The following is a 15,365-nucleotide window of genomic DNA, read 5'->3' on the forward strand; positions in this document are numbered from 1 at the left end:
TATTGAAAATATGTAATATTTTTGTTTGATTAAGGACGAATATAAGACAATTTCGTTTAAAACTACTGAAAACAAAATTCTTATGTTTTATATTAATTTCAAATTATAAGTTTTGAATTCGGAAATATGACAAAAGGCTATAATTTATTTTAGAGAGTATATGCTAGACCATTTCCTACGTTTTTACATTTCCAAAAATTAAGTTCACAAATCCAAAATTAAAATAAGATATGCATATTTTTATTGCATATACGGAATATTGAAAATAATAAAATCATAAATACAAAGCACGTTTTTTATTTTATATCTAGAAATATGCATCAAACTTTTATGGTAGTGCAAAAGCTATATGTAGTTAGTTTATTAAAATTTCATATTTATTTCTTAAGTGACATTCAATTAGAAGATTTGTATATCTTGCGATACATAGCACAAAAATATAAATAAAAAATACGTTTGAAAGTTGTGATTAAAATATTTTAAAGTAATCTGTTGTATTATATGCAAAACCAAACCATTGGTTGATGAGACTAATTTTAAAACTTTGCAAATAAAAGATTTTCTCAAAGGCTTCAAAATATCCCGATTCCGTTCATGGAGATTTATTAAGATATTTATATTCGTAGATAAAAAGAAAGAAAGATAGATAGATAGATAGATAGATAGATAGATAGATAGATAGATAGATAGATAGGTAGATAGATAGATAGATAGATAGATAGATAGATAGATAGATAGATAGATAGATAGATAGATAGAAATATCGTATTTAAAAGAGAAAATTTAACTATCCAAAAGAATGTGCGTAAAAGTTAAAAAAGCGTTATATAAGCCACATTACATGAAAATAGTTTACACAACATAAATTCACCACTATCATCATAATCAGGCGAACGAACGAAACAATAAACCACCAGCAAGAAGGAAACATCAAGGCAACCAACAATACACATGGATGCTTCATTCTACTACTATAATATTATTGAACAAATACATTAAGAACAAGAAGAGAGAGAGCACAAAAATAAACAAACTCACTCTCAACAGGCTCTAGTCCTGAACATAGACGAATGTACGAAAAGATAACTGTAGCAGCATAAATACCGTTCGAACACAATTTATGCTCATTCTGTTTTACTGTTTTTTTTTTGGGAGTTCGTGTGTTTGTGATTTTTTCAAATATTTACTCGCATATTTTAGTGTATTCGTACGCATAATCGAATCCTGTATTTTTATCCTGTATATTGAGGGTGTGACCGGGTTAAATACGAAAAATTTTCATACTTTGTTCGGTACTCAAAATGTAAAGTCCTTTTTACGGTCGTCGTCGTCTTTGTCGTAGTAGTGTGTAATTGTGTTTGATAACCGCAGACAAAAAGAATTAATTTCTAAAAAAAGAAAAGCTAAAATCTAATAAACTTAATTTAATTAAATAAATAAATATTAAACAATAAAATCCTTAAACTAAAACTATAGCAATTAAAATAACATAGTTAAATTCAATTTTAAATATAAGAAATTATCAAAAAATTTATAAAATCCTTACATATATATACATATATAAAAAATTTTGATTTAGAAAAAAAGAAACGGAAAAATCCTTATACATACATAAATAATGAGAAAAAAATTTAAAAGTTTCCAAAAAATTGATGACACAAATTAAATAAAATTTCTGCTTTTCCTAATTATAATAATTTTAAATTAAATACTTAATTATTAAATATACATACAAACAAACACATACAAAAAGAAATGTATAAAAACAACCTACATTTTTGAATACTTGAGTAAAATTATACTTAATTTTGATGTCAAGTAGTTGAAATAAAAAAAAAATATAATAAAAATCTTTTGAAAAAATAACCGTGCCATGTTGTAAAAGGATAAAGACTGGATACACCAAAGGAAATAAAACTAACAAATGTGTACGTTCTATATATGTTAAATGTAATTAAAATATATATTTTTTTTGTAAGTCACTCCCTGTCTGCCAATTTTTTCATATATTCGTTTGTATTACTTGTATTATTTAAAAAATCCTTTTTTTCCTTTTCAATTGTATTGTTTCTTTCTTCTCATCACTATCATCATATCCTCTGTCACTTCTCTCTTCTTTGAGACCAACCGACCAAACATTCTCATTATCTCATCCACTCACAAAAAAATGTTCTTAATCACACACCACCCATGCATGCATGCATTATTGTTATTATTATTTGTTATTGTCATTGTGCAGTTCTTAAAAGTTGCACTATATATCTGAGATCCTTAATACATCTGGTTTCTTTAGTTTCTCATTCTCGTTTTGTTATTGTTGTTTAACTAATACTGTAGCAGTAACTTAAGCAGAGCTGCCATATAAACAATTGCAAAAAAAGAAAATAAAAACAAATTCCAAACAAGATTAAAGAAACAATTCTCCGAATTGAGAACAAAGGACTGAGAGTTTTTTTGGGGGAATTCCTATTAGAAATTCTTAATAACATCACAAGTTTGTTTACTCTCATGATTAATTGAATTTTAGTTGGAAGTTTGAATCATAAGAATCAACACTTTAATTTGACATTTTGAAACTGTAAATAGTAATTGGATTTCTATGAAATCATACAAATCATAAAATCATAATACATATTGATTTTTTGAATTCCAATTTTAATCAATTCAGCTGGAAGTTTACAACTCCAAAATACGCCTAGAAGAAATATTATTTAATGTATTAAGGTACGTTCAGACTTATCAAATATTTGACGAAATGACGTAACTACTATTTTTTTAAATTTATTTTTAAATCTGCATGATTTCTGTAATTGATAATAATTTTAAAACAAATAATTAAGAAGTTTAATAAAGTGTAATGGGCATTTTACACGATCACACTTCAATCACGTAAAGTCTAATGAAAAGTAAAATGAAATTCCTTTTGTATAACAATGATAGAAACAGCTGTTTTACTTTATTGTATGTGTTTATATTAAAATACACCCCTGATTTAATGTAATTTGCTTGTTTATTGAATCATTTCAAAAAATTAAGAGAGCCATACTACTGTTGAATTTTCCATCCGTATTTTATCTCAATGTGTTATGGTTTCATATGATATTGCTGTTAGATCTTCTACACAAAATTTTGACATATCATATTCAACCCACAATGAAGGGGTAATGTCTAGACAATATAACAAACTACACAATTAAATTTAGTTTCTTCTTGAGACACTGTATCATTTCAATCATTTCGATATGTTTCAATTACTTATTACATATAATATTGATTTAGTTCTCTGTTATATCCCGTTCACATGATACAATTATTCGTAATTCCATTCATCATTCAATACCCAATAACGCACAGAATTACACGATTTGCCATTAAAAATTTCTGCTGCAAATTACACAAGCAATTACAAATGAATGAATTTCATCTCTAATTTTTATCGAGTATTTACAAAATCAGCTGTTTGTTAAAAAATGCAAATAAATAGAAATTATAATTTGTAAAAATAATGTAACGAACGTATTTTTGTATCATACACAAACACTTATACTCCAAAAAATGTGAAAATAATGAAAAAACATGGCGATAAACTGTCAAAACGAATTGCGAATGTATCGTGGAAACGGGTTAATTGGCTATCATCATTCAGAGGCCAAATTAAGTAAGGCAAACAGATCGTGGAAACATGGTATTAATATTCATTGCCAACTCGATTTATACAATTTTACATCGATTAAACAATTACTTCAAGTCAGAATGCTTTAAAAACCTTTCAGAGTCTTTGCCACTTGTCGAATATCTTTTTACAGAATTCCGTCAACGCATAAGATACCAATTTGAAAGTTAGATAGTTTTAAAAGAGGATGTAAATGTTATATTAGATGCGAAAATGTATTCTACCCATGCCAGATTTTTCGTTGGGAATCGAATCTTTTACCTCCGAAGTGACTGATAACAACACTACTAACTACTATTGGTGACACCTAAGATGCCGATTTAATTAATACTTTATAACTCTAAAAAAACCCTAGAAAAGTACGAAACACTATAAATACTCTCGGATTCGATACACGATATTACTCATGCTAATCACATGCATTCAGAAGTAATACGTAACCGCCATTTTATACCTACAAGATATAGGTTTTAATAAGGAACTAGAACGATCGGAAAGTTTTTTTATTAAAGATAAATCTGTGTCTTAAATCAATATCGGCTGAGTTTGAGTTTCTAGAGACTAAGTTACTAAAACTAAATACGAACACATAATATCTTAACTAGTTTGTTTGTTGGGCTAGCCAAACCTAATGTTAATGGGCTAATGGGTTCAATAAAGATTTCCACTAAAAATTAAAATTTTTTGTATTTATGTAAATTGAAACATATTATGATAGTTAAAAATCATTGAATTAAAAAGAATATTATGTACAGGGAAAAAGGAATTCTTATTATACATTATTTAATATTCATAAAGGAAGTCTTGAATAGTCAAACAAAAACAAATTGACACACCTTCATAAAGTCCTTTCAAGTTTTATAATTGTATGTTCAACACATTTTCATAAATCTACCTACATATTTACTATTTTAAAGGTATTCATTATAAAGTTATTTAAATCAAAACTTATACCTTTTGTAAATACTATGTATTTGTACGTATGTGTTCACATTTAAAATGTTATCTCAGAAACCTTACTTTACAAACGCAGCATTTACAATTGTTATTTACATTTGAAAAATAGTTTTGTTGTCTTTGGCCCAACTATCAAATTACATTCCAATTAATTTCATTTCCTATAGACAAATAGTCAATACCAACTACTATTTGTTTATAACAAACAAAAAGGTGGATAAACTGAAACTCAACCAAACCCACTTTAATGCCTCAACCTATATTTCACAAACATTACTAAACAAACAATTTGGCAACACTACTTCAACTAACTTCCGCTATTTAAGTGAGATAAAAGAGCAGAAAATATAACAGTATTTATTTTCTCTAACTCTGTTTTAGAAATATAGAGCGAGAGAGGTAAAGAAAAATGCGCATAAACTATTTAATGCAATTATGTTAAGAAAAATTATTTCCGTTAATGTTTCGTTTGGGGGAAAAAACAGTTCCGTTACAATACATAAACACAAAAGGTTCAACTACACCAACAAATTTACATGCGATATTGTGCTAATGGTTGCCAAATCTTGTGATTTTAGTTCAATTGCGGGGGTCATTTATTTCCGTTTTTTTCGGGTGTGTTTTTGACAAGGAATGATTGTCTTACTTTAATTTGAATACATTAATCAATGTTATGTATTTTATAAGTATGCCATTCAGAGGCTTGGTTTAGTCAATCAGGAGCATGACTGAAATCAAATTCATTATAAAATACATCACATAATCGCCAATTGAATAAAAAATAGCGATTATGCGATTCAACTACAGCATTTAGAATAGAATTTCAGAAATTTCAGAATTTCAATTGTATTTCAGAAATAGTTATTAAAAATTCAGAAGAAGTTGACAATTCTTTGTCGTTGTTCGTTGAACTTTGAGCCGTCCCGGTGCGAAGAACTGATTGTCATGGGAACGTCTCCTGTAGTCAAAGGTTCTTGTTTGTCAGTCCAGAAGTCGTGGGTTTCAACCAGAGGACTAGTTAGCTAACTAACTAACGAACTAACGAACTAACTAACTTACTAACTAACTAGCTAACTGACTAACTGACCAACTAACTATCTATCTATCTATCTATCTATCTATCTATCTATCTATCTATCTATCTATCTATCTATCTATCTATCTATCTATCTATCTATCTATCTATCTATCTTTCTATCTATCTATCTATCTATCTATCTATCTATCTATCTATCTATCTATCTATCTATCTATCTATCTATCTATCTATCTATCTATCTATCTATCTATCTATCTATCTATCTATCTATCTATCTATCTATCATCTATCTATCTATCTATCTATCTATCTATCTATCTATCTATCTATCTATCTATCTATCTATCTATCTATCTATCTATCTATCTATCTATCTATCTATCTATCTAACTATCTATCTATCTATCTATCTATCTATCTATCTATCTATCTATCTATCTATCTATCTATCTATCTATCTATCTATCTATCTATCTATCTATCTAACGTATATTCCTGAAATTCAGCTTTAAATTTATTTCAAAATTAAATTATTATAGTCTTTCATTATAAAAAAAATATACTTTAACTCGGCAACACTAGAGATTTCATTTCATAAAATACACGCACAAACACTCGTCCTGGTTTAATTTTTTTTTATCAGCGAATAAAGTATGTAAGTGCAGCATAAGTAAACATTATTATTTATGTAGAAATTTTTCAATATACTACAACGAGTACACACTTCTACCCTGGTGTATTTGCTTGGGCCATAAGGATTCTTTTTTCCAATGAATTTTAGTTTCTATGTATAGTTGGCGGCAGATCACACTTAAAAAGAGAACGTCAATGTTGCGTTTTAAGATAGTTAAGCCTAAGGCGGAAGTTTAATACATAAAAGTGTTAACATTTTAAGTCCTTTAAGAACATAGTCCTTTAATAATCCCCAGGATATTTGTTATTGGCATTATCATTGTTATGATTCATTGACAGATTCAACTAAGTCCACACTCTTCGAGAAACAAGTGAAAATAAATAAATACTAAAATCGAAGATGCCATGACTTTAAAACGAAGAATCTAGTGGCGACTCAAAGGAATAAGAGTTTCTTTTTTAATACTAATAAATATACCTTGATAAAAGACCCCATCTCGGTGTGATTTTAATCCCGAGGAAAATAGATATAAACGGTACCTCTAATCTGCCAGGACTATAAACTGATGATGATCAAATATATTCTCGTTCTTTCTTGGAATTATTTAACATATGGACATAATCTGGTACCACGGAACCGATTGCCCAAAGTTCGATGCTGTTGCCAAGACAACGTATACCCCACAGAGACGTGACTGTGGAACTAAACGTTGGAAATGAGTTGGTTTAAATGTAAATGATACAGAATGATTGTAGATGTATACGGATCTTACGCTCCCTCGGATTTTTTCGATGGATTCATGTTTCGGTCTACCGAATACGTCTCTAGGTGCTGTTGCTAACTCAACAGAGACTTTCACATTTGCGTGGTAGTAAACGGAAGTTGTGATTTTACATCTCGGAACTTAAGCAATGGTCAGAGATTAGATAGCTCGAGTAATAAAGCAAACTGTTTGTACATGGACACCAGAACTAAAATTGCCATCTGCGTATAACGCAATTTACGAGAGAGATATATTACAAACGCAACATTAGTGTAAGTGTTCGATGTTTCCATTATCCTATAAGAAAATATAGATTAACTGGAGGCGAAATAAACCCTATAGTAACTTCGAATAAAGAAACGGTGGGTAGAAATACAAAAATCGTAATGGACTATCCTTAGAAGAGGAGAACGATAAGCCTCCTTAGCATAACAAAGCCCGAGGTGTGACTGTTCGTATTCTGAGTGGATACACAGGAATACGTTTAGGAGACCATAAAAGAATTGCTAATTTGCAACCTCAATCGAATCGAGTTTAGTACTTTCTGTTGATCTATGGTAGTTTCTCACAAAAACACTATGAAATAGTTGACATCACTGTTTCACTCGTTCAGTCAGTTAGTCAGTCAGTCCGTGAAGAACAAGCCTTTATTGTAATGTGCTCGTTTGCAAATAAAAAAATGGGAAAAACGATGAAAAGGGAATATTTAACGAGTGAACAGAAAAAGAAAAATAAGTAATTGTTATTAAAGCTGAGGAAAGAAATAAGGACACGTTATAATAGTAAAGAAATAACTGTAATTTTCATATAACACACATAAGTATTTGCGTATGAATGTGTATATGTTTGTATATATACATAATTACTTATGTTTGTATCCTTGTGTTAAAGTTTATTTGTATGTATTTTACAGTCTGACAGCCTGTTTGTTTGCCTCTAATGTTCAAATGTGTATGAGATTTCTGAATTTGTTGGTTTGTTTCTGCTTATTTGTCTGTCTGTCTGTCTATCTGCCTGTCTGTTAGAGTATTTTGGCCTGTTTTTATGGTTTTATTGAGATAAACAAACTCCTCACAAAACCCAAGTACACTCGTGATTACACTCTCTCTCGTTTTTATTTATTTTTCTAGGATGTTGTTTGTCTATAGTTATATGTATACATATACATGTTTGTGTATGTATGTGGTTTTTTGTTATCCTGTTTGTGTCTGTAGGCTTAACATGCGGTCAAATAATAAAAATATAATATATAGTAGTGTGTGCGCCTTCTTTGCACATTAAATTTATCTATAATATAGTTTCTTATTTTGTTTTTTTTCTCGAGAGCATTGACTTTTAACTAACTTTGTTGGTTGTTTGGTTGACTAACTGACTGACTGACTGACTGGTTTTGTTGTTTGGTTGGAAATTGGCAAGCGTCTTCAAAATTATGTTTGCTCATGATTTTCCAATTAATAACTATTATAAGCGTGATAAAAAACTATTTAAAACATACAAACATACATACATATGTTATATGATTATACATTTTAATGGACTACTTAAGTCAGCATGTATGTATGTTAATATTCCTATGTTAATGTTTTTAAACTCATACCATAAAGTCTGCTTTGTTCTTTGATCTCCTTCTCATTATCTGACACTTGAACACTGTCAAGTGTTTTTAGTCATACATAATTCTATTATGTCATGTTGACATTTATGTCTGTATGTCAAAATTGTTGTACTTTAACACCGAGTCCTCTCTTTTTTGTTGATTGATTGCGTGTATAAGTTAAATGAAAATTTTTAGAGTTACGTCTTGATGGAATACTTAAGCGGTTAAGGAAAGTTGTATTCCTTTTTTAGAAGCTTGGACAAAAACTATTTTTAAAATTTTACGAAAAATCTAAACCTACACAATGGTGCGTTGGGATTTAACAAGAGTGTTGAAGGAACCTTTCGATTTCGCTCCGAAACATCTTCAATGACATAACTACCTTTTATTTAAAACAGACATAAAGAAAGCAGGAGCGAAATGTGTAATTTTGGCAGAAGAATTTTAAAGGAATAAGTCAAATCCTTCGGTCTTACTCTATTCTTAGGTCCGACACTTAAAGAGCTACCACAAAACTGATAAGATTTTGAAGTGCTTTACGTAAACACCTATCGTCTTGGCCTTGCCTTATATCACGGTAGTACTTTTTTAATCACATATTAAGCTCATTGACCTTCCCCTCATAGTGCTTTTTTATACATGGTTTTACCGGTCCATATGAAAGTACTTTCGGCCATTACTGTTTCATTGCTTAACTTCCGAGATATATTTTACAACCACGCAGATGGCATCCGTTGAGTCGGCAATAACACTTAGAGACGTATTTGCTATACCGAAACACTAATCTTTCAAATTAGCCGATGTTCTGTTCTTACAAATAGAGAACATGAATCTTGTACAGGATAAAAAAATTTGCCTTTCATTCAGCACCATTCAACTCTGTACACATCTCATTGATTCTTCAAACTATTAGAGAACAACCTTCGGAAAATTTACTCTAGGTATACTGGCAAATAAGGTCCTTTCATACCCTTTCATATAGGGACATTTGGCACCAACTTGTAGCCAACGCTTAGTCTCACAATCATTTTTTTGTTGGGTATCCTTAGCACGGTATTTATTCTTTACCGGGCATCATCAGTGCTTAATCCACAGCCGCTACTTGTACCACCAAGCCACCCCTCAAATAAGCGGGACATGGCAAAGTTCGAAACTCTGGCCTACGGGCTACCAGTTTCCGTGTTACCATATTTGGTTAGACCCCATGTCTAATACTTCCAAGGACTTAACATAACATAACCGCTTAATTCAATGAACGTTGTGCCTAACCCATTTCAGTGATATGATGCCTGCAGATAATTATTTACTAATTCTTGGATTCGAATTCTTAATGGGGGTCTCAGAGAACGCCTTAGATTAGCAACAGCATTTGCTAGTTAACATATTTTCTCTGCTTCATCATTTTTTTAATCTATATTCAGAATATATCTTCATTCAAGTTGAGAAATCAAAAGTAATTCGTCCTACTTTTAACAAAAAATCTTGGTATTAGCAAACATTTTACAGAAAGCAAATATTTTGGCTAACTAATTATATCTATCTTATGATATAACCTGCATCTATCTATGATATAATCTTATGATAAATTTAACTAATTTCCTTTCTTACAGTTTCTGATCGCAGATTATTAAATCAATAAAAAAAACTAAATGAACGAAAATCTGGGGCTTTAGAACACCAACAAAAGCGAAGATAAAATACAGAATTAATAATGGCAGAATATCATGAATATACGGATCAGTATAAAGTACCGGTTATAGCTAAACTACTACATGCTCTGCCACACTACAATATAACGTTCCATAAAATAAATAGTACTTTTCGACCTAATGATGAAATATATTTGGAGGTAATTGAAATTAAAAAGAAAATTTAACTAAATGTAATACTATGATAAAAAACTTGCAGAGTTTGGGCATTTTGGGTTCGGTGCCGGCTGCTTTATTGATAGTCTCCTTGTTGGGGTTGCTGCTTTATTTGATGACACGATGCTGTGATCGTAAACCCCGACCGGCACACTCTATAACGAGTTTAAAAGTGGCCCTATCCATAGTTACTGTTATGTGCTGTGCTGCCATTGGTTTGGGTAAGTAAACGATAATCTTCTTTTAAGTTTTATTTTGACCTCTAACTCTTCTTTAAGGTCTTTATGGTAATGATGATTTACATAATGGTCTCTTAGAGGTGTTGACAGCGGGCCGTAAAGTAGATACCTTGGTGACTACGGTACGCAATCAGACTCATATTTTGGAGAATACACTTAAAAATCGCATACGACCGCAATTAGTGGAATTGGCGGATATATTTGACCAACCAGTTTCAAATCAGTCGGCTCTTTCCATACTCTTTGTTTCGCTTAATATTGTGCAGGGAAATGTAACTTTGGCCACTAATGCTGCCAGTGATATACGAAGACCTTTGACCAGTGTTACTATGACTAAATTTTTATCGGTAAGAACTTGGTTGAAAGTTGAAAGGTTCTTTACAATTTATTGTTTTTCCATTTACCTATAATCAGGATGGCGATCGCATGGAATTGATACGTTGGCCTGGTACAGTAGCAACTTTGGCTTTACTTTTGGTGCTTTGTGCTGTACTCTTAGTGGGAGTGGCAAGGCATTCTCGTTGTGCTTTGATATTGTTTAGTGTTTGTGGCCTGCTGGCTGTCACTGGTTCGTGGTTAATGTCCGGCCTCTATTTGTCTTCGTCTGTAGCCGTAGGAGATCTTTGCATAAATCCAGCAGACTTTTTAGTATCGGTGGCACCGCGTGATCTACCGACCAATGTGTTATTGCACTACACCCAATGTGAACCGGGACACACTAATCCCTTTACCCAGCGACTGAGAGAATCTCAGAATTCCCTTAATAATGCACGCAGTGCTATGGCCACTGTTATGAAAATTTCATTGGTTCTTTTTAAATCCTCCGGCTTACAACCCAAACTTGGAGCCGTTAATGCCGATTTAAATAGCAGCGAACGTTTATTGACTCAACTCACTGCTCTAGTGGATTGTAAGACGGTACATCATAATTTTCTAGCTGCCAGTCGCGGTTTGTGTGAAGGAGGTTTGTTGGGTTTGGTACTCATGCTTATAGCCAGTTTCATAGCAGCCATTTTGCTCACCATTATGGTCTGGGTTGATTCTCATACTTGGATTTATATCAGAAAACGCAATGATTATGCTCAAGTCGATGAACCATCTTATATATCGCATCCAGCCCCGCAGAATCATCAACAAATGCTGAATGCTTCGCGCACTTTGCCTCGGAACCACAATGGGTGAGAGTGTAAAATGTGAAAGATTTTATTTAAATTCTCGTTTTAATCTTATTTTCAGACACTTTAGTCCACCGGTGATCAGTGGCTCGCATACTTTGCAGCATCCCTCGAAGAGACATGCTCAGCACGAGATGATGGCACATGTGCACATGCAGCAGAACATGAGGGCTATGGGCACGCATACGCTTGGTCGTTTGCCGTCGCACAATCATAGCCCCACACATCTAAGCGGTAAGAATTGTTAGTTATAGCGGTTTACCAAATAGCCATCCTCCTTGAGTACGACCTTTTTCTTAGCGTTTCTTAGATTTCTCTTTTTCTCTCTCTAGTAGTTTACAGATTCCTATTTAGTTGTTTTTTTCTGTTTCAAATATTTCATTAAAAATTTCTATCCTTTAACGTGCAATTGAGACTCATGGTGACGATTTTAATTTTAGGCCCAAATAACGGTAAATATGCAACCTTAAGCAAACAATGCAAAACATTGGAAGCAAATGATTTTTACTGAAAATCGTCATCAGTCTGTAGCGAACCCAATCGGCAAACAACAGTGGCCTCCCAGCAGCAGCAACAACAGATGGCTCCCCAACCGATCTACTGTCATCATCCACACCCCCATCCCCATTCTCACGAAGCGGCAGCAGCAGTAGCCGCTGCTCAACATCAACATGCCATTTATCATCAACAGCAGCAACAGTATGGCACGTACTCAACAGCTGCTCACCAACATCATATGGTCGGTCAACATGGACAGCCCAATCAAATTTATCAGCAAATACCCAGTCATATGACTGCCATGGCACAAAACGGCAGTCAAGTTAATAATCCACATTCTATTTACCAACCTTTGGTGGCTGTTAACCAAGGATCCATCTATGTCTCTAATTTGGCTACAATGCGTCGTCAAAATTCTCAACAAAATAGTGTAAATCCCCAAATACCAGGTCATCATCCCCAACAACAGCAGCAGCAACAACAGGCTCAAGGAGGACGTATGCCACCATCGGCTCATCACCAACAACAGCAGCAGCAGCAACAACAACAACAAATGAAATCACCACAAGATGTTTTGAATGTCTCACGTACCGAATCCATGGATTCGGCTATATACGATCGTGATAAAGGCATTTATAAGTGTTCAACCCTAAGACAAGGTGGTAAATTTGATCCCAAATATAAACCTTCAATTTTAAATTGTCCCCTGCCCGAGATACCCAAAGATGCTGAACCACCCAGTGTTGAGTCAATATATCAACAACAGAAACAACAACAGCAGCAACATTATTCAAAGTGAGTACTTGAGAATATTATATAGTATGTATGTATTTAGAATAGAGAAAAAGATCTGTCTGATCTTTTGTTATATCCTATACTACTACTGTGGGAAGGGTATTGTCCGTTTGTGATGAAGTTTGTAAATCTAAAAATGTAAACAACACCCACTCAATTCATAACACAATTAATAGCTTTCGTCACGAAATCATGATATTAATTATTTCAAGTAGTTTAAGAAGTTTCGATCTAGTTGGATCTAATAACTGTACTAATAACTTTTTCCTTTGTTCCACAGAACTCTTCAAAGACCACCTATGAAGTTGCCACCACAAATGAAAGCCATACCCCCACCCCGTGTTAGTACACCCAATTCACCACCACCACCTCCCGACAATACCGATAACAATGGTGGCGGAGTAGGAGGAGGCGGTGGAAAACCCTATAGCCATCAAAATGGCGGTAATAATTTACACATGGTGGCATCTGAAGCCACCACTAATACCGGTAACACTGTTACAACTAGCAATTCAAATGGATCTGATACAAATCGACAAATTAACAACGATACATCACTGCCACCCCCACCACCGATTGAAGCAACAGTAGGCTCACCGCCGAAATCGAATAATATAATGCACAACAATAATACAAGTACATCGAAAGCACAACAGCAACAGCAGCAACAACAACACCTAAACGAAGACGATGATCTACCACCTCCTCCACCACCACCCGCTATGAATGATGATTCAAATTATGCGGTAACAGAACTTTAAGGATCACACCTAACACAAACAACACTCAAGTAGTAATCAATCTTACTTACGTACGTTCGTTGGTTCTTCGTTTATTGTCACGAATTTGTTAAGAGACAATTTAATGACACTTGTTAAAAAGAAAAACTGTTAAAAACTGTAGCAATTAGACACAAAAAGGGAGAGGGGGGAGAGAGCAAGAAAAATCATATATATATTATCTCTCTCCATCTCTTACACACATTGAAATGATCTTTTATTAAGGTACATTTAGGGACAAAAAATTAAATATTATTAATGTTTTTCTCAATTAAATATTAATTTTTTTGTCCATGGATGTATGTAAATATGTAGAAAAAGTTGTGTTCAAATATTTAAACAAATTAAATATACAAAAAAAAAAAAACAAAAAACAAACCAAGAAAAATTTTGCAAATAATTTACAAATTTTGTTGGGGACTAAAACGGGTTATTGAAAAACAAAACAAAGAAAACTGGGGAGTTTGGGATAAAAAAAGTCTTGCAACATATTCTGAAATGTTACAGGCTGATGTAAAATTAAAACCAAGCTAATACTGTATAATATAAACAAAAAATTATTACAAAAAATATATTACAAAAGAAAAACATTTCTGTTTACAATTTAATTAACAATTTGTAATAATTTATTTTGCATTGTATTATAAAGAAAACAAAAAACTATTATTATCGGAAGACAAAATTCTCTTTTATGTTTGTAGATATATACATATATATAAATTTTTCTTTAGTTTTACTTTTTAAACTTAATGTACAAATTATTTTTAATTTAATTAATAGTTATATATGATTGAAAAAAGAAAAACAAATTATAATTAGAAACGCTTTCGCTTTTTGGGGCAAAAACATTTTTTTAAATCATATCTAGTTTTTAAAACCTCCGGCATTTTTAACTTATAGTGGATGACTATGTATATTTAGATATTAATTTCAAATCGCCTAATCCTATAGGTGTTAAAAATGTTGAAAAAAAACTATTAATAAGCCATTGATTTAATACCGTGACTAGTCTTTCTTTGATTTAGAACTTGTAGTTAGTTTAATATTTAATTATATTTTTCAATTATTTCGGAAGTTAAATTGTAGTTAGAAAATCGTTTCTTCCAACTTTCGCACAAAATAAATCCTAGTCAAATAAATGTTCAATTTAAAACTTTCTAATTATTCTGTAAACATGTAAAATTGACTTACATTACAGTTTACCTTACCCATTTAAAACTTTTATTACTAAGTAATAGAAATGTGTAATAGAAATAAGTCTTAAACACACTGATGACATTGGACGCATGCATTTACCACTCTCGCTTACAAATAGGTAGTTAAGTAAGTACATACATAACAGATTATTTTG

The 15,365-nt window shown here is 32.0% G+C and overlaps 1 protein-coding gene across 1 annotated transcript; it reads left to right on the plus strand.

Annotated features, from left to right (window-relative positions):
* Positions 1-1,660: 1,660 nt before the first annotated feature.
* LOC111677448 (protein tweety) lies at positions 1,661-14,368 on the plus strand. Its single transcript, XM_046946768.1, has 9 exons — positions 1,661-1,928; positions 10,274-10,512; positions 10,572-10,749; positions 10,807-11,114; positions 11,182-11,945; positions 12,004-12,176; positions 12,383-12,394; positions 12,467-13,235; positions 13,516-14,368. Exons 2-9 carry the CDS (start codon positions 10,375-10,377, stop codon positions 13,994-13,996), a joined length of 2,823 nt encoding a protein of 940 aa, XP_046802724.1. The 5' UTR covers positions 1,661-1,928; positions 10,274-10,374; the 3' UTR covers positions 13,997-14,368.
* Positions 14,369-15,365: the final 997 nt, after the last annotated feature.

This window comes from Lucilia cuprina, chromosome 3, assembly GCF_022045245.1.
Source record: "Lucilia cuprina isolate Lc7/37 chromosome 3, ASM2204524v1, whole genome shotgun sequence".
In the NCBI taxonomy this organism is placed as follows: Eukaryota; Metazoa; Arthropoda; class Insecta; order Diptera; family Calliphoridae; genus Lucilia; species Lucilia cuprina.

What these genes read in the sequence shown, in the direction of transcription:
- LOC111677448 (XM_046946768.1), top strand. Translation starts at nt 10,375, where the DNA reads ATGGCAGAATATCATGAATATACGGATCAGTATAAAGTACCGGTTATA. An exon ending in CTGTGCTGCCATTGGTTTGG is followed by an intron (nt 10,750 to 10,806) that starts GTAAGTAAACGA and finishes CTCTTCTTTAAG; the next exon opens with GTCTTTATGGTAATGATGAT. An exon ending in TTGCCTCGGAACCACAATGG is followed by an intron (nt 11,946 to 12,003) that starts GTGAGAGTGTAA and finishes TCTTATTTTCAG; the next exon opens with ACACTTTAGTCCACCGGTGA.